General features: G+C 42.9%; 1 protein-coding gene across 1 annotated transcript; it reads left to right on the top strand.

Annotated features, from left to right (window-relative positions):
- Positions 1-180: 180 nt before the first annotated feature.
- On the top strand, positions 181-25,426 carry LOC310988262 (uncharacterized protein; the record flags this gene model as incomplete). The annotated part of the gene is made up of 15 exons (XM_083974793.1): positions 181-481; positions 14,828-14,913; positions 15,661-15,741; positions 16,226-16,282; positions 17,359-17,586; positions 18,717-18,848; positions 18,945-18,990; positions 20,218-20,450; positions 21,115-21,219; positions 22,154-22,241; positions 22,941-22,974; positions 23,130-23,204; positions 24,190-24,292; positions 24,399-24,517; positions 25,288-25,426. Exons 1-15 carry the CDS (start codon positions 436-438, stop codon positions 25,424-25,426), a joined length of 1,572 nt encoding a protein of 523 aa, XP_083830919.1. The 5' UTR covers positions 181-435.
- Positions 25,427-25,841: the final 415 nt, after the last annotated feature.

Below are 25,841 nucleotides of genomic sequence, written 5' to 3'. Positions count from 1 at the left end.
TAGGACTCTTGTCCAACTAAAAGGTTTCAGTCCTTTTGAGCTTTTATTTTTTTAACGATCGCGACCGGAAGTCGCCTTCGAATTCTGCCCGTCATTGTTTTATTGTTGCGAGCTGAAACCGGAAGTAGCGCTCGCGGCGGTTAACGGTTAACTTCACACACACACACACACGCTCACCGACCGAGCTGCTATGACTGGACAGGCGGAGAGTGGAGGAGCAGAGGAGGAGGAGGATCAACACCAACACCACCACCACTAAACACCAACACCACCAGCGATAGTATTTCCCATGAACCGGTGCGACCGGAGAAGTGTCAGCGGCGCTAAGTGAAGGAGAAGACCCGGCGACGTGCCGCCTCGGACGGCGACACAGTTGAAGTTTTTTCCCCGGGAGAGAGACCTGATAATGCCGGTGTGGTGCCGCGGTGCAACCTGATGAAGTTCACCAGAGATATCTGCCGGCTGCTGGGCTTAGGCGGCGGTGAGTCCCGGGAGGGAGAGAGAGAGCCAACCGTTGGGTTTTCTTTTTCCTTTCTTTTTCTTTTTTCACTCAGATAAGTTGGTGACACACTTTAGTTAACTGTGATTTGTGGTTTTATCTTACCTTAGCAGCAACAAACCACGTTGAAACATTCATATTTCAACACTAACGGTATTTAAAAATGGCACCGTCCATAGTTACAGTAGCTAACTTACAGACTTAATTAAAATGAAAAATGTTCAGCTTTGTGGACACTACTAATAACTTGTCTTTTGCTAACAGCTAAGTACAACAAGTGGGCTAGATAACCTGTCTGCTTTGTTGATATGAATGAACTCCCAGTGACATTTTGTGGCTTTTTTAGTTTTGAATATTGCTTCATTAACCATTTAAAAAAGTGTTTATGAAGTGAAAGTGAATGTAGGCCTAATGTTTTTGTGTTTAAATCACATAAAAAAACTAGCTGTAATGTATAGTACTGTATTAACAGTATGGCACCGTCCATAGTTACAGTAGCTACAGACTAGTAGGCTGATAACCTGTCTGCTTTGGCAATATGAATGAACTCCCAGTGACATTTTGTGGCTTTTTTAGTTTTGAATATTGCTTCATTAACCTTTTATTTTAAATGTTGAACTTTATTTATCGGGTAGAGAAAGAAATCTCTCACTAAATTTGTTTTGGCTAGTGTTTATGAAGTGAAAGTAAATGTAGGCCTAATGTTTTTTGTGTTTAAATCACATAAAAAAACTAGCTGTAATGTATAGTACTGTATTTAACAGTAATTTTGCTTGTGCAGGCTGTGTGAGTGTAATGTTGATAAACTACAGCTTTGAGGTCAGTATATTTGGAGAAGAAAACAGGTTGTTTTATAGTTTCCCTGACCATTAATTTATTATGTCTGTTATTAGCATTTAAGGAATTCATATTAACTTCAGCCTCTTTGTCAGTACCATTGTAAGTAAGACTTGGTGTTGGAGTTGCACTGGATTGTCAACACAGTTTGTAGTGACACATTACATAAAATTGAATTCATTAATAATTAAATCCATTGATTTTTTATACAGTACACATCCTTAGTCTCTATCTCCTGTCCCATGAGATGTGAATGGCATCACCACTGACGCCATCCAACCATCTTTTTCCATGCTTACCTTAAACTTAGTTTTACCCAAAACCAACCAGTCATCCCTTTGATGCCTCGTAATAATAACAGGACGTTCACCAAACTTAAGCCCAAACACCAAACATGGAATTGTTGATCACTTTAAGTGGAAACAGACGTGAATAAAGAGCCTGTGGTTATTGAGAGGCACTGGCAACTGTCTGCTTGTTTCACTGGACGCTTTTTAAGTTTAGTCATCCAAAATCAAGAAGGGTGTGTGTGTTTGTGTGTGTGTGTGTGGAGATCTGCCTTTCTCACAACACACTGCATTCAGTCATTATTTATCCGCCCATTCTGCAGCACAGTTTAACTTCTGGATTTTGTTGTTATTGTTCCTTTGTGTGTTTTCCCTACAGTAGATTATGTGAGTTTGTTTTAGATTATTTATGCTTAGATTCATCCGATGGCATGTCATTAACTCAACTCAAATATTTGACTGACACAAATGAGCTGTGCAGTAAGAATGCACTGAAACCTGTTTGACTACAATTGCACCTTAGTAAATCCTGATCTTAAAAATAACTCTGGCATTCATGTAGCAACGGTTGTTTGATATATCAACTGAACAAACAGTTTATATGGTGTCTGAATCAGCTGTGCAACTATTTATGCCTATAAGGCAGGCTGCAATTTGACTTTGAGGATTAGGGAAACTGTTTCAGAAATAATCATCACCTCTGTCTGAGAAATAACACTCAGCATGATAAGATTGTTACTGTAAATAACTTGAATTGACAAGTCGTTTCACTGCGGATGTGGGCCAGTCATAAATATATAGTAGACTTGAATGAATCACTAATTATCAAGGGGAAAGATTTTATCTCTGGCACTTCAAAGACTACAACATTTTCCCAGGGGGAATCCCTGGACTTGAAAAGTTACATCACTCAACCTGGTCCCATGATACAAACGTAAAGTCCCAAAATAACAATATCAACCATGGATCATGAAAAATAAAGATAGTGCAGAGCAGTAAAGATGTAATTGAAGGATCAAGAAGTCTAGCATGTTGGATTTTTCTTGGCATCTTCCACAACATGAACCTTGACGTTGACTGAATAGGATGACAGAGCCCTCTGGCGCATTGTTTACACACAGTGAAGGTACGTGAGCTCGCTTCATGTACACAGTGTCAGTTAATGATTTTGAGTTGAACACATCTGTTAACATACCTCACGGTCTCTCTGAAGGACACACAGTCCATACCATCCTCTTCAGACAGAGACAGCATTTCGGTAGCCATGATTGACAGTTTCTTGCCTCCAATGTGACCTAAGAACTTGCACAGGGTCATGGACTTGATACCAGTATCGGAAATGCCTCTGATATTGCCAAAAATGCCGGCATCTGCGAGTACTCGACTCCAGGCACCGATCTGATACCACAACCCAATCCCATTTCTCTTCCCTTAACACTAGCACTGGGTTTGGAGTGGCCTCCTGAGGGAGATACCCCTTGACAATAAAGCAAAAAGTGTTAGAAGTAGCGATCGTACCCTACGTTGCGACGACGTAGAAGCCACAACCTGTGGTGGGTTTCCACGGCTGTTGTATTACCTGTCGCGTGGGCTTCAATGATCTTCCTTCGTTTGACAAATCAACGACGAAGAAATGCAGGAAACAGAAGATGCTTTCGCCGTGTTCTTACCCTGATTATTTCAGGTACGGTATGTCGATTCATTAGGACATTGTGTTCAAGTCAGTTGGTGGTGAATTCACCTTAGCCCGACAGACCTATTGTAGCTGTCAACAACATAAGATGACTTACTTGTGAAGATGGTATTGTTAAGTATCGTGGGTTCGAGGTCTGCCTCCGACCTCTGTCCAATTGAAGGGGTAGTTTAAATGATTGAAAAGCACTTCCCCTTGCTCTTAAAAGAATTGGGACACCCTACCCCTACACGAGAATGCACAAAACCGAATGCTAGCGCCTAAATCCAGTGGAAAATGGGACAGGGCCCATGTGTCTTCGAAACGGGAATCTGTTCATCTGTTAGCTTACTGGGTAACCCTAACCCTAGCGTGGCTACAGTCGAACTCAGGAGCTCTCCGTTTATAGAGCAAAATGACCGCGCTGAAAATAACTTGTGTATTGATACCCACAGCACAAGTATTGGAACTGGTATCAGGAGGGAAAAAATAGAATCTGAACATCTCTATCGATGATTGGTCGAAGTCGTACTTGTCCTGTTGCCAGTGTCCTGACCGAGACATTGATGCCATTATTTAATCTGACATGGTGACCAATATCAGGAAAGACAAAAGCATTGTGTAGTCTGATCCTGGTACAGTTTATTCCATGAAGCTTGACAGTTTATTGTTGGAAACTGACAAAATAATCTTGACTCAATGTCTTCTTACTGTCTTTGAACCAGCCCTCCTGGTCTTCATCATTACTTCCCATGAACTGTAGAGTTTTCAAAAACTTTGATCAAGGTTTACGTGTACAGTAATGGTCTTCATCATTGTGTCACATGGGTACGACAGTTTTGAAGGTTGTGTTGCTAAACATCTCAACGACTCATTGTGGTACTTTCTGGATTTTTTGTGGGGAGATTTCAGCTGTATCTTGTGGTTTTCATCTAGACTTTGACTCTGCTTGAGAAACGCTGAGGGGATAACGGTGACTCAAGGCCTGCTTACTAGCTTACCAGCAGACCGTTTCAACCACGTGTTGTGGTCTTCAACATTACTTCCCATGGTGTTGTAAAGTTGTGAAAACCTTTCGAGCTAATGGAAGATGCAGCTTACCAGAAGAGCGACTTGAGACTGTGACCAATGGCCGAAATCTCTAGAAAAATACAGTAAGAGGACCTTGAGTGAAATCTTTTTGTCCATTCAGGGCATTTTAACTGCTCAGAGGAACAATCTGCTGATGAGTCAGAGCGAGAGAGCTTCACTTTGGTCCTAATACTTTCATGTGTGTTGTTGGCTTTGTTTTCTTTTGTTACCATGTCTTGGGTGTGCCTGTGTGTGTGTCTCATCTGTAGATGAACAGGCCGAAGGAGGGGCAGATTCACCACGGACACTCATTAGCCTCCAGCTTCCTTTTCCTTTCAATGATTTGGCTAATGAGAGGGAGAGAGACAGAGCGAGAGAGAGAGGCCATTGTGATTGTTAATGCAGTTGTTGTAATTTAACTGACAGTCATTTCATTATTGTGGTTATTTCTGGTTCCTGTTGAAGGGTGTCCGTGAATACTCACCATATGGATTACAGGTGGATTCACTCTTATGTAACCTGTTGGATTAAATCCTACATCACTGTGTGTGTTGTGAGTTTAAATCTCTTAAAATAATGCTTATTATGATGTTATTTTTCAGTAAAATCAACTGAGGAATTAGTCAATAATCCAGACAAGCAGTAATAGTCAGCATTAACGACATTAAATCTATGTTTTTATAAATATTCTCTGGGAATATTTTCTTGTCCACCCCTGAGTTTTGAATTAAAGTTTATACTGTTGAGTCATACTGAAAGAATTGGAGCTGCTCTGTTCAGACTCATTACTGATGTGAACGCAGCCTCGGATAATGTGGGAAAATTAGCTTTGAATGACATCGGAGAGTTTAAAATATGACCCTGCAGATGTTTGAACATTTTCTAATACGTCATGAGTTCTCACTGACCTTAACTAATCTCAAATGAAGTGAGACCAGGCCTGTATCTGTTTATTGTAAGTGAGGCGTGACCTCGTTCACCAACATGAAAATGATCAAATGTCATAATAATAAGAAAAATAGCTGATGTGCTGTATAATCATAGAATACTTGTACTGGATTTAATTAATCTATTATAGCCCCATTATCTGTCATCACAATTAATCACAAGATAAACTGTGTGAGGATATGGGTGTGTCAACACCTCAGTTTATTTACTCCCTCGCTGTTGTTTCATGTTAAAACTCTTCGAAGCCGTTCATGCAGCCAAACACCGTCGTCTTTCCTGGAAGACTCTTATTATGAAGCAGCCACAGGAAGTGCTAAATCTCAGTGTTGACAGTAAAACAGTTTGTGAGAACGGCACTTCTGCTGGAGAGATAAAGTCAGATAAAGTTTGGGACGTTTGGGTAAGTGTTTATCTGAGGACATGATGATGAAGCTGAAGAAAGAGACAGAGCTCAGTGTTAACGCTTTGAAATTTACAGCACTTTACCTTTACTTTACCTTTACCTTTATTCTGTAACAGAAAAACAACAACAGGCAACACTATTGGTAAAGGGCGAGAGGTATGGGTGTGTGTTTGAATGAGGGGAGGAAACTGTCAAGGCCGTCCTGTCTGGCAGCGTTCACAGCCGCTGCCGTTCACCACAGGTGGTTTTCATATCAAACAGTAACACATGGTTTGTTACACACAGCTCTGCACTGTAACCTTCTTAACGCTCCGACAGTGTGTGTGTGTGTGTGTGTGTGTGTGTGTGTGTGTGTGTGTGTGTGTGTGTGTGTGTGTGTGTGTGTGTGTGTGTGTGTGGCAGGACGCTGTGGCAAGACGCTGGGAAAGTGCAGTTTGTGTGATTATGACATGAGCTCACATGCACATAATGTTCCTGTGCATGTGGAAACCTGGCGTGTTGTCCGTCATAGTCGATTTGAAAGTTTCCATGGTGTTTAATCTGCTGAGTAAATATTACAGATGTGAGATGAATGAAAAGCAGCGAGGCCTCGGCCAATCACGTCACAGTGTGTACCCACCAGAGGAGCGTCTCCAAGAGAAGTCGTGGTACGACGGCGGGCACTCCATCGTTGTTTTCCTCCCTGTAGTTCTGTCGATGGCCGTGGGGCGGGTTGTGTTCAAATCAAAACAATATGTGACAGTAATTGTGATCAGAAATACTGCTGGTATTCTGTGGTGGTGGATTGTTTTGGTGGTTGCGTGTCTAAATGTTGGGAAGCAAAAAGTTGGGACTTTTTCCACATTTGTTCTTTCCTGCAGGAAAGTTGCAGGAGATGTTTTTGTTTAGAGTCGATCTTAAACTTCATCTGCTTATAGATGAATTTTCTACAACTGAGGCCGAGACTTCATTTACACTTTATGATCTCAGGTCAGATTAGGAATGCACCGATTAGGCTTTTTCTGTCCCAATGCCGATACCAATACCTGGGCTTAGTGTATTGGCCCATACCCAATACCGATCCAATACCACTGTTGAACTAATGAACTGTATACTGTACCTTGCCATTGTGGAAGACAGTGGAAGCATCAGGTTTGACTTAAACATTACTTTGCCAACTTTGTAAAATGTTGAGTCACAAACATAGGATTGAAGTGAATAGATCGGCGTAATGGATCGGCCCCATTATCCGATACCCGATCTAGCTATTTAGTCAATATCTGGGCCGATATCCGATCTTAATATCGGATCGGTGCATTCCTAGATCAGATCAGATGGACTTTATTATCCCCAAGGGGAAGCATGGCCCAAAAACAAACCTAATTTCTGTTTTAAAGTATAATTGTATATGAATAAATAAGATCAATTAAAATAACATATTGCACAGAATGATATGATATGCACAAAATTAAGTCTATAGCTACCAATTTATGAAGGTACGGAGACAGGAACTGAGAGTGTCTGGAGTAAAATAATAGAAAGAACTTGTCGAGACAAAATTGCCAGTCCACATGGGTGAAACTGTAAACCTGTACCAGAGGCCTCTTTGGTTCTGCTGACTGCTGGGGAGTCCCAGGTATTTAAAACTCACAGAGCCACTGACACCCTGATGTCACATGAGTCTGTTTTCACATCAAGGCAGCAGTGGGTAAATTGGTCTCAGTGCTGCACGACCTAAATTGATGGAGATTAATCCACACACACATCCAAGAGGAGTCACACACACACGTTATTAGGAGGTATTTCTGGGGAAGTCTCTACAAAATCTGCTTCTGTTTTCTACAACAATACCTGCAGCGACCTGTGATCGTCCAACAGCTGAGAGTTCACCTCATTAAAACTACTGCTAGGTGTCGTTTCAGCTTGATGAAGATGTGGCAGATGTCAATCATTTTTCGTGCTAAAATGGCAACCAAATATTTTTAGAGTAAGTGTGGACGTTGAGTGATTCGATGACCCTGACCTTGCAACTTAACCTACAACAACAATGCACCCGTTTCTAAACGACATATAATTGACCAGCAGGAATAGATGGTGACTAATTCCAGTCATAATAATCCCATAAGATGTGATAATTAGCCTGAAGATCATCAGGCACTCCCACGTTTCTTCTTGAGTAATAACGTTAAGACAGGAAGATGTATGGAAAGTAAACAATGGAAAGCAGCATTAAGTCGGTGGTCAGTGTCGTTTCCTGTTTTGCACTTTTGCACCCAGAACAATTTTTGAGCGCTGATGGAACATAGGTTAACGGAATTTGTGGCCGAGATAGAAAAGAGTCGCTATATGTCATTACATGACTTAGCGGGTTGACCCAGGTGTAACGTTCCCATTGCAAGATGATCAGAGGCGAGGTTGATTGCAGAGACGTTTGACACCGGTGGCCACAGGTCAGTGACCCATTCCTATTGCCATCACAAGCCGATTGTTATCGGGTTAAAACAGTTTTTTTGGCCAGTGGGAAAGGGACATTTGATGAAATGTTTTCTCTTTCTGCTTAGAGCCTTGTTTTTCCTTAGAGCTGGACTTAGGCCCTGTTTGCACGACAACGCTCATGGGTGAAAATGTCAAAATATTTTATCGGATGCGCCTTTCGTTTAGACGGCGACGCTGTTTTTGGGGCTTAAAAATGCAAAAAAGCGAAACCACCCCGCAGAGTGAAAATCTTAAAAATGCTCCACCGCCACGTTCCCGTCTGAAGGGTAAAAACACAAAAGTTCACCACGCGTACGTGTTCACGTCACAGGCCAAGCGACAGTACAGGAAAATGACAACAAACATGTCAGATTCCACCAACTTTTGCGTCAACTGTATGCACGCAGATTTTCCCCCAAAAAACGCTCGTCTAAACGCGTCCGTGAGAACGCAACGCCACTTTTGCGTTTTCTGTTCAGATCGTTTCCGTGTAAACATAGCCTTACTTAAAGCAGAAGTAAGCGATCCGGCCGTTTTTCGGACTTCTTGTCAGCCGATGGAGTTAGCAGCCCCCGCCCTCGTCATGGATCTATTGGTCCTCGTCCCTACGTCACCACATTCACGTGCATCCCTTGGCTGCACACACAGCCCTTCATGCCGTTCTCTCTCCTCATTGGATAAAGGTTGTAGGATACAAGGAAATAGAATAAATGTTTTCTCCTCGGCTTACAGCAGAGCAGAGTGACTGACAGACCCGTGTTTCGGACCAACTCTATGTAAGTGATTGCCGTCGGAAGCTATTTAAGAGTATATTAACACAAATATTCCGCTTACTTCTGCTTTAAGTTTCTCGAAGATATACTCCTCTTGTCCAAAAGGTCTCTTCACTTCCAGCTGGCTCATTATGAGTCATGGACATCTAACTTCTTGTGGTCAACGGCCCAGTATCTGAGTCCTTATGATATAGTTGTGACTGTCAAGTGTCACAACGTCATGGACCACCTCCTCTGATTATTGATGGTTGTTCCAGTTCAAACCATCCATTCCTTGTCCTTTATCGACAATACCTGTCTTGTATCTTTTGGACCACAGTTCCTCTCTGATGAAGCTACAGCCAATTCAACTTCCAGGCTTCCTTCATCTGTTCAAGATGACTGTCTGTAAATCAGTTTGTGGAGCGGCCTATATTCAATTCAGTCTTATTTGTCCAGCGCCAACTCATGATAAGGAGTCTCCAGGCTCTACAGGTTGAGGTCAAGACCTTTAACTTCATTATAGAGGAACAACTTCCTTTGAACAGGAAGACACCTCCGTCAGTACAGTACCAGGCGCCCACTGGTCTTTACTGGTTGGGTTGAGGACTGTCTGCTGATCTCATGTCAGTGACTTCATGTTGTGGTGGCATTTCAGTGACAAAACCTGTCATTCGTCTTTGGCTGAAAGTGCCTGCTGAGTTGCACCATCACAAACATCCTCCCCTCTCTGGTTCACCTGCCTCTACCCTCGCTGTGAGTCAGCTGACGGCGCCGAGCAGATTCAGTTTCTGCTCGTCCCACAAGCTCCTGAACAAGACGCTCTATTCCTGGACAGTTTCCTCCCCTCGCCTTTCGTCTTCTGTCAACGTCTGGTGTTTGATGGGAGGAAAGCTGCTGGCCTGAGACGTGCAGGAAATCTTCCCTCCTCTTTTTTTTTTTTTTACGTTACATTTATCCTGAAGACGCAGCCTGTTTCTCCGTATCAGCAGTTTCACAAAGGAAATGAAACTTATAGCTAGCAGAAGACACTTTTTACATTAGCTGCAGCGTGCAAGCATGGCACCGTGCCACATACAAACAATATGACTATGATTATTATTCTTCTCGTGTCAGGAAACAAAGAGGATTTATTAAGATTTATTTACTTCTCACCTCATGAAAGCAATACCTCTTTAACACCCTGGGGTAACTTCTTCAAAACTGGTTAAAAACTTTCACTTGGACTCAAAGACAAAGTGATTATGTTTTAGTCTTTTAATGTTTTAAGTCAAGTGACTTCAAAAACATGAGCTCCTCAAGGGAATTTCTTCAAAATTGGTACAAACGTTCACTTGTACTCGAGGACAAATGGATTATATCAATTGGTCAAAGGTCAAAACACTTTAAAGCCATTTCTCAAGACTTCACACAATAATTATGACAAATATATCAGATACATGCTTGATGTTTGATATGACTCTGGATAAACAGTCTTCCTTCAGAGCAGATCATGTTGTATAACCGCCTAGATTATAACCACGTCACTGTTTACCCACAGTTTTTATTTGCCATTGTTGTTGCGAGCCAGAACCAGAATCAGCTTTCTTATGGTTTTTGCTGTTGTTCCCACCAAAGGTTTTGTTTTGCAGGATTTGCACAGATTCAAGGTAAATGAAAGTAAAACCAATAAAAAAACAAAACAACAAAACTTGGGACAAAAGATTGAAATGAAACCATGTGAGGAAGAACGAGACAGATTATACCCCTTTCCCACTGGCCAAAAAACCCGTTTAAACCCGCTAACAATCGGCTTTTGGTGGCAGTGGGAAAGGCGCACCGAGCCGCGTCAACCCGCGTCGACGCGGGTCAAACGACTCGGCAAGCGACGCGGGTTAAAATCGCCTTTAATCGGCTCGGCTCCGAACGGCTTGCAGTGGGAACGCCAGACCCGCGTCAACCCGCTAATTTACGTGATTACACTGAACGTTACGTGACGCTACGTCATCGCGCCGGTCGCGTCTCATATCACGTACCAAAACAAAGCTCTGCTCCGCTCTGCTCTCATCCGAGACTGGGATCAAAACATCAGAGAACACTGACCAAAAACGATAGAAAAAAGAAAAGAAAAGAAGTGACAGTCTGTTTAACTGACGTGTTGTGCCGCGGACGTCCGTCGTCCGGCCGCAGCAGACTCGCTGTCCTCCGCGGTCCTGGTGCTCCAGGTCAGCCAGCCAGAGAGTCTGCCTCGGCGGACGGACACTCCGCGGCGGGCGGCTGTGGCATGACTGTGTGTGTCTCTTGCACCGCGGATGAGAGCGGGGCGACTGGTTTATGCTCTGTCTGATCCCTCAGCGGGGGGTCAGACTCGGCTCATTTTGGTCAATGGGAAAGGGGCCAAATGCCGATTGCTAGCGGGTCGACCCGCGTTTAAAAAACCCGCGTCGACCCGCTAATTTTAGTGGGAAAACGGCTTCAGTCAGCTGAGAGAGCTGAAGGTTTCTGTGACAGCAGAGTGAAACAGTTAAAGCAAAGACATGGCTCCGTGTCAGGGATGTCTTGGCTGGCGGAGGCATTCGTGGCCTCGAGGCCAAATAACTTCCACCTCATGAGATCAGTGAGTTTCATCGAGGTTTTTTTTGCAGCTGGCCGATAAGATAAGAGACGGGCTGTCCGGTGTCCTCCTTGACCTGCCTTCACATCTGAGACATTGTTTCCTCACCCGTCCTCTCCCTGCTGCAGAGAGGGCAGAAGAAAGCATGTTTGTTTTCAGACGGTTGTGGACGTGGCTGAGCGCAGCCTCGGTGGCAGAAATCCAGTTTCACTTAATTAACTAAAAATGTGATTCTCATTGAATTAGAGCTTCCTCCTTCCTCCACAGCAGAAATGTGTGATTAGTTTGTTCACACTCAGCAGGAAATGACCAAAACTGAAGATCAGTGCGTCAGAGAGACGTTTACACCCTAAATTCCTGCCTAATGAACATTTTATTTCTTTTTGATAATAGTCAATCCTCATAAATTTAAGTTTCGATCATGTTTAGTTTCACTTCAGGATGCTTTATTGTCATTGGGAGATAATCGAGAAACACTCGTCAATCTGGTAAAGGTTTCACTTATCTCCCCCGTATTGTCGCCCTTCCTATAAAACGTTGACAACTCGCTGATACTTGTGCAGGTTTTAATTACCTGGCTTCCCTCCAGCCTGTTGGCACGGATACTGTAGCCGAACCGCCGCCGCCGCCGCTGCTGCCGTCACCCTGATTTATCCATCGTTTAAATGAGATTTTGCACCAGAACTTCAGTGGTGCTGCAACTTGTATTATTCCTCAGGCCTGTTCCTGTTCCCTGCTTTAGTTCTTATTCTGTAGTTTAGGAAGAAATCATTATTGTTGTGATGATTTATCACAAAATCACTCAAATATAATATATGCAGAAAATAATACATATTTCTACATCTACAGTTTGTGGTGAAACAAATTAAAAGACTCATTCTAAGGATAACATGGCTGTTTGATCCTGAAATTGATATTTGACTATTGAAAATAACCAATTTTATTTCATAAACAAACATTCAAACAGGTTTTGTACTGAGTGACAGTAAACATGTTGGTGTCCTCTGCTGGTCACACTGTGTAAGACACTGTTTCTAAAACACCTAAAACACAATTTACATTTGTGATGATCAATGAGGATTATTGATTGATGCATTGGGCTCAGCCAATGTATTGATCAGACTCAGAGTCCAAGTGTTTAGGAGTAGCTGCTGCTCTGCTCTTTGTCCTCTCGTTGTCTTGAAATGCAACATGTCCGCCAGGAAATCGATCTGCTTCATCAGCTGAGAGTTTCCCACCGTAGCTGGTTGTAACTTTTACCTCTTTTAATCTCTGTGGGAAACCGTGGTTCGTCTGAAACTTCAACATGAGTCACAGTGAAATGTTTCTCATTCTGAGCCGAGCTCTATTTCTGATCCGAGGCCCTCGGATATTTCTGGCATGGCAGCGTCTCAGTGTGGTATGAGGGAGGCATGGATTCCTGTTTCCAACTTAAACACTTCAACACTGTAAGAGAGTCCTGTTCAACCACACTGATACCACTCAGTGCCTGTTAACACACTCAAGTTTATAACTTTACAACTTCAACGACTGATTAGTTAAAGGGATAGTTCACCCAAAATTGAAATTTTCAAGTTTCAGAGTCCTCCGTGGCTTCTCTGAGTTACAGGGGGTCTCGGCGTAGCAGTGCATGTCCATATAACGGTTGCAAATGGATACCAACTGTCTTCGTAACAAAAAGACACACCAAAAAACATCCAAATACCTCCATGCTGCTCGTATGTATGTCTGTATGTCTTGTATTGAAGCCCCGAAATGCGAAATTGTCCTGAAAAAAATAAAATGAGTCTATATTTCAAGCTAGTTTTGTAGCGGAAGCTTCTCAAAGCTCCTCTTCCTGGTTCGTCAAATTTGGACGAACTGGGAAGAGGAGCTTCTGCTACAAACAAGCTTGAAAAATAGACTTTTTGGGGCTTCAATACAAGACGGACATTACATACGAGCAGCATGGAGGTATTTGGATGTTTTTTGGTGTGTCTTTTTGTTACGAAGACAGTTGGTATCCATTTGCAACCGTTATATGGACATGCACTGCTACGCCAAGACCCCCTGTAACTCAGAGAAGCCACGGAGGACTCTGAAACTTCTCCCAGCCCTTAGTCGACATGAGGGTGAGTAGATAATGAGTGCAATTTCAATTTTGGGTGAACTATCCCTTTAATAAAGCAGCAGGTGTCAGGTTGTGATTCTTTTATTCACAACTTTCAAATATTCAGGAAACATTAGAGAAATCCTGTGCTGTTCAAGCTGCAACGTTTTCTAATTTTAGCAGGAAAAATGTTGCTTTGTTTTATTTGTCATAAAAAGAAACGAGATGAAATGTGTCCAAGAATCTGACAGAGAAGAAGAAACAGCCGGTGTGTGCTTCCAAAAATAAAAAAAACTGTGTGCGTTAGCTATAAAAAATGGTTTGTGTTCATTGTGTTGCTGGAGCTGCCCACGCACAATTAGCACAGATTGGACAACAGAATAATGAAACGTCAGGTCAGTGCGTAGTTTACTGCCAAGTGATGGCAGGCACAGGCTGGTGGAAGGGAAGCTAGCAGCTAAACACAGAGTTAGCATGTTGAAGAAACACTGTGAGATGGTTGTGTCATGGTTACTCCCAAACAAACTGCAGATTAAACACAACCAGATGTTGTCATTTTAGTGGCCAATAAGATTTTAGTGTTTTTGGACATTTGTCATGATTCGCTGTTGATGCTACAGAGTGAGATGAGATTATCTACTTACTTATTGACTTTAGTTTGTTTTTAAATCCTAGCTTTTATGTTATTTTCTTTCTCTTTTCATTTTATTTTACATTACCTAATTCAGTCAGTTTTTTTTGTTCTTATTGTTTTAATATTTAAATCTATCTCCTATGTTTCCTCATTTTTTTAAATTCAAGATAATGTTTCCTCAGTATCTCGTTTGTCATGATGTAACATGAGCACTGATTTTCTGAGGTTCTGTGTGTGGGTAGATAGAGCCTTTTCTTTATTTATTTTCTTCTTTGATTGTGAAGCAAAGTGCTATACAAATAAAGTTTGATTTGATTTTAAATTGATTTGATGAACATCACGACCGCACGAACGCCTGCTGCATCTATCAGAGCGCTGATTATACTGAGTTTACCCCTGTGAGTCATTACACAACATCAAAGGGTTGTTGTACTGCCCTTATCTGGCAGATGTTTTCATTCTTAATGTGTGTGTGTGTGTGTGTGTGTGTGTGTGTGTGTGTGTGTGTGTGTGTGTGTGTGTGTGTGTGTGTGTGTGTGTGTGTGTGTGTGTGTGTGTGTGTGTGTGTGTGTGTGTGTGTGTGTGTAGATGGGCCAGGTGAGGAGGAGATCAGGCCTCAGGACGGTGCACCTGAGCCAAGAGACAAAAGAAAAAACCAAGACTCATCATCAAAGGTAAAAACTGAAAGATTCATATATGAACTGGATTTAGTGACAGAATACGACACTTTGACTTGTGTTTAAGAGAAAAACAAACAAATAACACACAGACTGAATCTACAGGCAAATAAACGATACAATTAATGCCATTGAGCTTAATGCAGCAACTCGGAAGTCGGAAAAAAACAAGCTCCGAGTTGTAAAAAATGAATTGAACGGTGTCGAACTCGGAAATCACAGGCCGGAAACTCGGGTATCATCTCAGAGCTCCGACTTTCCGACTTGACGTCATGGCAACATCAAAACATGGCGGCTCTTGTCTTAAACGGTTAGAATTTAAAAAATTTAAGTTATTTGTTGAGGTTTTAATGCATATTTTTTGTACTATTGCAGTATATGCAATACATTTATATTAAGCTGTGATTGTTGTAGCCTATTGTGTGAAATTGTGGTCTTCGTATGTAACGGAAATAACGTTTAACTGTTATCACGGCTGTAACGTTATATGTGCGCTCATCTGCGGCGTCTCCTCTCCTCTTCATTTGCCTCCAAAACAAACATAATTTACTGCTGCATATATTTTTCGTATTAAGCTATGAGCCACAATATGCCAAACTTCCTTCGGGTATCCATGTTTTTTCTCTTCCGAGTTTCTGCAGCGTGAACGCAATGATGTCGGAAGTGTCCAAGTTGGGAATTCCGACCTCCGAGTTGTTTTGAACGCAGCATCAGTCAGTGTGTGTGTGTGTGTGCCCTAAATAGGCCGTGCTGACCAATGAGGAAGGCCATGGTGATGAGGAGAAAGCTCGGAGGAAAGCTGAGAAGAAGAGAGCCAAGAAAAAAGTGAGTAAAGTAAAAAACCTTTCTCTGATCTGAGCTGTTTAAGTGTAACAGTGTGTTTATTATTAGTGTTTTATAATACATTAAACACAGGACAGTGTGTCGTGTCGTCTCTGATGAAGACCAGCTGTAGTCATTGTGTTGTTGCTTAGCAGCCTCACAGAAACATGACGATGACATGACACTGTCAAACGCTGAGGTAAAGAAACATGGCCCAGGTGTGCTGAGTAACAGGTGTGGGTGTGTCTCTGTCGTCCATCTCATGTGTTTTTATTGTCCATGGTTCATGTGTCGACTGAAATACACTCACACACACCTCCCTTCCTCCATCATTACACCACACCCCACTCATACCTGTCCACACACACACACACACACACACACACACACACACACACACACACACACACACACACACACCTGTGTACCCCCATATGTGTGTGTGCACCATCCCACAGCCACCACAGTGTCCACGCTCTCCTTTCAGAGGCAGAAAGAACGAAGGAAACTGGAGCGAGGGGAGAGGATTGAAGACGTAGAGCAGGTGAGAAGAACAACACCTGCTCTTATGTCTTCATGAAGTCTGGAGGAGGTTATGTGTTTATGTTTGTCCTGCTTATTTCCACTAATTTCACTAAGATAAGGTAAGGTAGGGTAAGGTAGGTTAGGGTAGGGTAAGGGCAGGATAAGGTAAGGTACAGTAGGAAGGGTAGGATAAGGTAAGGCGAGGTAGGAAAAGGTAATGTAGGGTAGGATAAGGTAAGGTAGGGTAGGCAAGGACAGGATAAGGTAAGGTAGAAAGGGCAGGATAAGGTAAGGTAGGGTAAGGTAGGAAGGGCAGGATAAGATAAGGTAAGATAAGGTAGGGTAACGTAGGAAGGAAAGGATGAGGTAGGGAGGCAAGGTAAGGTAGGAAGTGCAGGATAAGGTAAGGTGAGATAGAAAGGGCAGGTTATGGTAAGGTCAGGTAACATAGGGTAGCATAGGGTAAGTTAGATGAGGTAAGAGATACTTTATCCATCTCAGGATAGGAAATGATTGTGCTACAGCACCAGGTATTCAGGAATAAAAATATAAATCCACAAATCTATAATAAGAATCTAAAATATCCATAAATAAATAAATACAAATAATGGTGCCATAATGCAAGAACTGTGCTGAATACCCGATGAGTTGTTATAACCAGAGTCCAGTGTGTTCTCACCATTGTTGGGCACAAGGTTACTTTTAAGAAAGCTTGGTTTTTTGCACTTCGCTGCACTGTTTTTTAACCTTGGTTTTGCGTGTGACCAATAAACTTATCTATCTATCTATCTATCTATCTATCTATCTATCTATCTATCTATCTATCTATCTATCTATCTATCTATCTATCTATCTATCTATCTATCTATCTATCTATCTATCTATCTATCTATCTATCTATCTATCTATCTATCTATCTATCTATCTATCTATCTATCTATCTATCTATCACAGTCAAATAAGTTTAAGCTGCAAACAGGAACCGGAGTTACAGAGCAGGAGTTACTATACTGAGTAATGTCTAGTGGCTTTACACGACCCAGTAAGAATATCTGACTCTCTCTTCTTCTGGGATCATTTTGTAATGGCAAACAGGGAGAAGAAGAAGAAGAGGAGGAGGAGGAGGAAGAAGAAGACGAGGATGAAGAAGAAGAGGAAGCAGCTGGAGCGGCGACGGAGAGCAACAGCGAGGAGGAGTTCAGAGCGGAGCAGGAGTGGACGGAGGTTCGTCCCAGAAACAGATGCAGCCCTGAGTCTCTTCCTGCCCTGGAGACCGCGGAGAGCAAGAGCAACCACCAGATCCTTCACAGGAGCTCAGAGGAGGTGGGTCCAGGTCCAGGTCCAGGTCCAGGTCCAGGTCCAGGTCCAGGTCCAGGTCCAGGTCCAGGTCCAGGTCCAGGTCCAGGTCCAGGTCCAGGTCCAGGTCCAGGTCCAGGTCCAGGTCCAGGTCCAGGTCCAGGTCCAGGTCCAGGTCCAGTGGTGTGTCCCAAATCGCGCACTTCTGCACTTACACTTAATATTTTGAGTACATAAGTGCGTTCACACTGAGCAGTGTGCGAAAATGTAGTGCGCTATATGTGCACTCAATTAGCGCACTCAAACGGGCAGAAAATTGAGTGTGGATCGATGGACACTTTCCGCACTCAAGGCCGCCATCTTAGTGACGTAGCGGAAGCACGTCACTACTTTTCAAACGGCAGCGGTTGCTTTGAGCAGCGACGGAGCTGACACCGGCATAAATGTCTTTAAAGGTGTACAGAAATGCCCGTTTGTCCTGTTTGTCGCGCTACCACGAGCTGCAACACGAGTTTACCCGAGTGAGGAAAACGAATTTGATTGGTCGTTATCGAGCGGGCGGGATATTCAAAGCTTGGGGCGAGACAGAGCTCCGTGTGCGTGTGTGTGTCTCAGATGTTTGAATGACGGATGACGGATCCAATATCAGTGGCTGGTGAGTCGTGTACAGACTGACGTATAATCCGTGCGCCTGCATTATCCAATGCGGAAAAAAAAATACACACTTTCATCCCGGATTTACTCAAAAATAGAATTTTGCACAAAGTTTGGCCTACAACGTCTGATAGATGAGTTATTACACTAATTTTATGAACCAGAGTGGAATCAAATTCAATTTTCTTTTCTGTACAGCTTTAAAAAACACTCATAACAGCACAACAACAACACTAACACAATAAAGCACAACTTAATAGCTCGTTTTGATCGGCAGAAAACGCTGTCAAGTGTCGGCGACAGTGCCGGCTGCAATCAGAATTTATAAAATAGAAGAAGAAGCTGTCGAGTCATTTCCGGTAAGCGCACAGCGGCAGTGTTTGATTTGAGACGGTACTAGCCTGTCGAGCCTTACAGTACTTTGAAGTGTGCGATTTGAGACACACCCCAGGTCCAGGTCCAGGCAGTAGTTTCACGTCCTGTGTCTCTGGTCTGTGTTTCAGGAGCCAGAGTGGGACATCAGCAGTGCGTTTGTGGCGAACGCGGCCAGTCACATCAAACTCAAAGGGCCGAAGAGCCGAGCGTCGCAGATCAACAGGATCAACAAGGACAACGAGGCCAAGAGCAGCAGCCAGGTAGCGACACAAAGCGACAGATTCTGTGTGAGGAGGAAACGGTGATGATGTGTCGTCTGTGATCCGGAGGTCTGAGCAGCTCTGATGTGTTTACAGGGGGAGAGCAGCAAAGAGATGAAGAGGAGGGGGGAGACGCTGACAGGTGAACTCATTTTATTAATGTAAATGATCAGAGTCAGATCCCAGAGTTCCTATCTAGACATTTTAAAGGGATAGTTCAACATTTTGGCGAATTGGCCCATTGCCATAATCCCTATAGTCATAGCAGTAGGTTTGTTACCTTTAATTGTCGGTGCAAGCTATTTTTAGAACGGCGGAGCAGAGCCGCGAGCTGCTCAGAGCTACGCTACGGAGGCTCATGGGATTTCTTGGTTTCCCTCATCGAACTCATCAAATACACAATCCAACAACTCCACAACGCTCTGGTGGACAAGTTGTGACCTGCACATTCACCACGCTATGAGATAATAACACAACGTCACCAGACAGAGTTGTTTTAGAGGGAAATACAGAGACTGCTTGATGAAAAAGCAGGGCGGCACGGTGGCACAGTGGTTAGCACTGTTGCCTCACAGCAAGAAGGTCCTGGGTTCGAATCCCCCGGCCGCCCAGGTCCTTTCTGTGTGGAGTTTGCATGTTCTCCCCGTGTCTGCGTGGGTTTCCTCCGGTTTCCCCCACCACTAAAAACATGCCAGCTAGCCTGATTCTCCAGTCAGCGCCCCTGACCAAAGGCACTGGCTCATAATCTGGAGTTGGTCCCCGGGCGCTGCACCGTGGCTGCCCACTGCTCCTCAGGGATGGGTTAAATGCAGAGAAAGAATTTCACTGTACTAGCTGTATATGTGACAAATAAAGTACCTTTACAAAAAAAAAACTGCCCCCGACAGGAACGCGCATCAGCGGTTTTGCATGAATTTACCTCTAAAACAACTCTGTGAAATCCCATGAGCCTCCATAGCATAGCTCTGAGCAGCTCACAGCTCTGCTCCGCCGCTCTAAAAATAGCTTGCACCGACAATTAAAGGTAACGAACCTACTGCTATGACTATAGGGATTTTGGCAATGGGCCAATTTGACTAAATGTTGAACTATCCCTTTAAGGATAGCCAGAGAAGAAGAGGAAGACGTGTTCAGATGTGATGTGAGTGCAGGTGTTTGTATACAACAGAAATAATCATGACAGAGCTCTGCTCTGGGATCATCAAAGATCATCTACGAGGGAAGATCTCTCACTCTGTAGCTCAGATCACGTCAGTTTCAGGAGTCACAGTCTCCAGGTTAATTTCACATCCACTGGTACATTTCTGTTCTTTAGTATGACAGTGTGTGTGTGTGTGTGTGTGTGTGTGTGTGTGTGTCCACCGTGCAGAGCAGGGCATCCAGATGTTCCAGCAGGGCCAGTACAGCCAGGCAGTGCACATGTTTACAGAGGCCATTTACTGTGACCCCAAGGACCACCGTTTCTACGGGAACCGCTCGTACTGCTACTGGTGTCTGGAGCGCTACTCCTCCGCCCTGGCCGACGCTCAGCGGTCCATCGAGCTGGCTCCTGATTGGCCGAAGGGATACTTCCGAAAGGGCTGCGCCCTGATGGGGTTAAAGGTCAGCAACCAGTGGCCACACGCGACACACTTAAAGGGATAGTTCAACACTTTTGGCAAGTTCTCCTCTCACCATAACCCCTATATTCATAGCAGTAGGTTCATTAGCTTTAATTATCGGTGCATGTTGTTTTGAGATCAGTGGGGCAGAGACGTGAGCTGCTCAGTGAACGGTACAGGTCCCCTGTCCCTTATCAAACTCATCAAATACACAATCCAATCCAACAACTCCACAACGCTCTGGTGGACAAGTTGTGACCTGCACATTCACCACGCTATGAAATAATCATGTAGCATTACGAGACAAGTTGTTTTAGAGGTAAATGCAGCCGGAACTACATCCCAGACACGGCTGCTGGGCGGAGGGATTTCAAAAATGCAAGTAGTTCCGCGTATTTGCTTCATATACATTATTATTTCATAGCGTGTCGAAAGTGCAGGTCATAACTTCTTCACAAGAGCATTTTGGGCATTGTTGGATGGTGTATTTGATGAGTTTTGAGGGAAAGGCGAAGGTACTGTTTCGTGAGCAGCTCGCATCTCTGCCCTATAGGGACTATAGGGATTATGGCAATATGCGAATTCGCCAAAATGTTGAACTATCCTTTTAAACATATCAACAACAACAAGTCATCATGACTGAAGTGAACCGTGTCCCATGACAGAGGTACAGCGAGGCAGAGAAGGAGCTGGAGCAGGTGCTGAACCTGGACCAGGACATCACCGAGGCGTCCAGCAAACTGGTCATCTGCCGGACACTGCAGCTCATGGTGAGGAGCCGCCGCTCTCCACGGCGAGGAAATAAAAACACATGATTCATGTCAGCAGCTGAAATCACCTCACGTTCCTACTGGTCCTCATCTTATCTTTGCTTTTTACTGAGTTTTTACTGAGTTACTGAGCCATTTTATGAAAAAAGAAATGAAAAATCCCATTAGGGGAAAGTTTCGAAAAAGACCCAAATATATCCCATTCATACACCTATTAACTATTTTTCTCATGTGAATAGGGTCAAATTTTTAACCTTTAGATATCTCCATGAAAATTACCCAGTTGATTACTTACATTAAGACACACAAAGAATGTATTACAAGTTTTTTTTTAATTGTTTGTTAATATGAGCAAATGTGCATAAATTTGCATAAATCCCACAGTTTTGACTGCATTATATATACTGTATAATATATAAATGTGCTGTGGTGGTACGAGCATGGAAATTGGGATGAGTTGAATCCATCGGTCACTCAACAAGAAACCACTTGAAATTTCAAGATGGCTGCAATTTTTCAAGATGACCGCCATGTTAACAAAGAATTTCAAAAAACTTGTAATACATTTTTTGTTTGTCTTAATGTAAGTAATCAACTCAGTAATTTTCATGGTGATATCTATAAGTTAAAAATTTTACCCTATTGAGATGAGAAAAATAATTAATAGGCGTATGAATGCGCTATATTTTGGTCTTTTTCCCCTAATGGGATTCTTCGGGGCTTTTTTCCCTCACTCAGGGCAAGTTGAGGATACAAAATCAGTTGAGTTTGCTTCTGTTGCAATTTGTTCAACCTTTTTTCATAAAATGACTGGACTATGAAGAGTTAGAGGAGTTACAGAAGTTTGTATCTGTCCTGACGTTGATTTACTGTAGAAACACATGAGGAACTTGTTCCCTTTGACCTTTCTCTGTCTCCTTTGTTCTGCCTGCAGGAGCTGGGCTTTGAAGAGGAGCAGAGCAAAGTGCTGCTGCAGAGGTTCAACACTGTCCCGGCGGTCCTCGCCTCCACTGAGGCCAAAGGTAAAGATGCAGCTGCAGCGCCGTCGGCGTCCACACGGAGGCAGCACCGAGACGCAAATCTCACACTCACACTCACAAGATCAACACTATGTACAATAGATCAGAAGCTAATAATACAGGGTATCCGCCGGGCCTTGAAAAGTATTAAAAGGTGATAAATAAATTTGGGGAAAATTAAGACCCTTAAAAAGTATTAAAAAGTCTTTTCATGACTTTATAAAGTCTTAAATATTGAAGGTATTTTTTCTGAATTAGCTGTCCAAGAGTTTGAGTTGTAAAAAACATTGCGGAAGTGTGTGAATTTATTTGTTTTATTAAAAAACAAAGATGAACCGGTTCATGAAAAAGAAAAGAAGATTGTTGTTTTTGTTTTTTTGAGAGTTGAGCAATGTTTTTTTTGATAAACTTTGCCTTTGATTTATTATCCCAGCCTTTTTTTAATTCTGTTGTATGATAGTGGTCTATAGTCTTTATCACAAAAACTAAAACTGTGCAGTTAAAAGTGTCACTGATGTAAATGGTTACAGCTTGAAGCGGCGGTGAGGTATTAAAAAATGTTGAGAAGGTCTTGAAAAAGTCTTAAAAAGGTATTGAAATTAACTTCAAGATTCCTGTATATACCCTGTTATAACAATAAACCTCACTGTTATGAAGTAATGAGACATTTATAACCCTCACTGACTCTGTCTCCTCTTCCAGCACTGAAACACATCGACCTTCAGGACCAGAGTGGGTGAGTGAGAATCACACAAACACCTCAGAACACACAACATGGTTCATTTTATTTGGGGGCGTAAAAAGTATAAAACATTAATATGAAACAACATATAAAATAATAAACATTAACACTCCTCTCCTTCCTCCTTCCTCCTCCTCCTCTGTCTCCAGGAGTTGTCGCTCTCTGTGGGTCGGGAACATCACAGTGGAGGTTACAGAGAGTGACCTGTGGGAGCTCTTCAAGATGTAAAAACACTGTGTGTCATTTAAATGTTTCATGATGTGTCAGACTCTGGTGATCATTGATCCTGATTGATTGAAACCATAAATCTGATCAGTTTCCGATCGGTATCTTCATCCAGCGTCACGGCTCAGTGAAGCTCAGTCAATAAAACCACATCTACCTCAATAGAGAAGTGAGAGAAAGTGTTAGCGGTTGCAGTAGATGATGTCATTGCAGCAGCAGCACTGTTTTTTTAGGCGTCTATTTGTTACACAGAACAAGACAGCACATGCAGGGAGCGCAGTAGTTATAATAACAGCAATAATAATATTAATACAAATAAAATAGAATAAAGTAAAAAAAAAAAAAAAAAAAAAAAAAAAAGTATATATACAGCTCTGGAAAAAAATAACCAGACCACTTTCACAAATGTTTGTTAAAAGCATCTCTACATGTATGACAGTCATTCTTTTCTTTTCTTTTTTAAACACCAACCCAAACACAAACTCATTCTCCTTAATTAAACATTGACATTATCCCACAAAAACTGATTTATAAACTCTTCCTGAGTTAAAATATTATTGCTGTGTTGTTTAGGAATAAATATGAACATGTTTTCTTTGCATTATTATTATTATTATTCAAGGTCTGAAAAGACTTGATATTTTTTGTTATTTAGACTATTCTCAGCCAATAAAAGCTCTAAATGACAATATTTTTTTTCAATTTTGGGAGAAGTTGGCGGTAGTTGATAGAATAAAACCAAAATGTTTTAATTGAATTTTACTCAAACACATAACTATGAATAGTAAAACCAGAGAAACTGATCATTTTGGGAGTGGTCTCTTAATTTTTCCTAGAGCTGTATTTATATTCTATACAGCATGTGTGTGTATATATATATATATATATATATATATATATATATAGTATATACACTGTATATACCACACCAGTAGTAGTTATAAAAGTCTGTACCATGCTGTTGATGCGTTTCCATGGTTACAGGTTTGGCGAGATAGAGAGCATCCGAGTTCTTCACGAGCGCTTCTGTGCCTTTGTAAACTTCAAGAACGCCAACATGGCCGCCAAAGCCCTGGAGAAGCTGCAGGTGAGAGTGACAGATATTTGGACAGGTGTGTGTGTGTGTGTGTGTGTGTGTGTGTGTGTGTGTGTGTGTGTGTGTGTGTGTGTGTACTGACGTTGTGCTGCTGCAGGGGGCGGAGCTGGGCAGCAGCCGGCTGGTGATGCGGTATCCCGACAAGTGGATCCACAGGACCAACAGCAGCCTCGGCCCCGGCGCCGCAGGACCACAGCAGAGCTCCGCCTCCACAGGGTAACGGAGGACTGAAGATTAAATCTGGTTTAAAAAGGGATAGTTCAACATTTTTGGCAAATTCTCCCATCACTGTAATCCCTATAGTCATAGCAGTAGGTTCATTACTTTTAATTATCGGTGCATGTTGTTTTGAGATGGGTGGAGCAGAGCCGCGAGCTGCTCAGAGCTACGCTACGGAGGCTCATGGGATTTCTTGGTTTCCCTCATCAAACTCATCAAATACACAATCCAACAACTCCACAACGCTCTGGTGGACAAGTTGTGACCTGCACATTCACCACGCTATGAGATAATAACACAACGTTACCAGACAGAGTTGTTTTAGAGGTAAATACAGCCAAAACTACTTTCCAGACACGGCTGCTGGGCGGAGTGATTTCAAAAGCGCAAGTTGTCCTGAATATTTGCTTAGTGTGTCGTAATGTTACATAATTATACATGATTATATCATAGCCTGGTGAATGTGCAGGTCACAACTTGTCCACCAGAGTGTTGTGGGGTTGTTGGATTGTGTATTTGATGAGTTTGATGAGGGAAACCAAGAAATCCCATGAGCCTCCGTAGCGTAGCTCTGAGCAGCTCACGGCTCTGCTCCGCCGATCTCAAAACAACATGCACCGATAATAAAAGGTAACAAACCTACTCCTAGATAAACTGTAGGGATTATGGCAATAGGAGAATTTGCCAAAAATGTTGAACTATCCCTTTAAATTACTCAGGCTTAACGTTAAACTCAGCTGAGCTCCTCCCCTCTCTGTGCCACACAGGTCAAACAGACGGCGGACGCCTCTGAACGGAGACGAGTGCATCTACTGGCGGACCACGGGCTGTATCCACGGCGACAGGTGCCGCTTCAAACACATACCGGACCAGCAAGGTCGCAACAGGAAACCGTGGCAACCCTGACCCTGACTGTGTTGACACTTGTTGTGACCCCCCCCCCCCCCCCCCCCCCCCCCTCTCGAGGCAAACACTGAGGACGGAGACACTGACGGCTGAATGTGGAGGAAGAGGAGGAGGAGGAGGAGGAGGAGGAGGAAGAGGAGGAGGGGTCAGGGGTCAGAGGTCGTGACTGACTCGACCTCAGAGAGGAGACGATGAAGCCACGTGACGGTTAAACCGGTGGCGTGAGGAGTCGGGATTAACTCTTAACTCCGTCATCCGGACACAAACCAAAGACCAGACTCTGTGTCCTCGCTCCTCCCTGAACTGCTTCAAAATGAAGTCTTTTCTTTCTTTCTTTTTTTAAATATTTGCACAAAACAATAAATAAATGAATGAATAAACACTGACGTTTGACCCTTGTTGTGATTTTTAGTTG

Source organism: Trachurus trachurus (genome assembly GCF_905171665.1).
Source record: "Trachurus trachurus genome assembly, chromosome: 1".
In the NCBI taxonomy this organism is placed as follows: Eukaryota; Metazoa; Chordata; class Actinopteri; order Carangiformes; family Carangidae; genus Trachurus; species Trachurus trachurus.
Note: the sequence above shows the minus strand (reverse complement) of the source record. Positions and strands in the feature narration are given on the sequence as shown.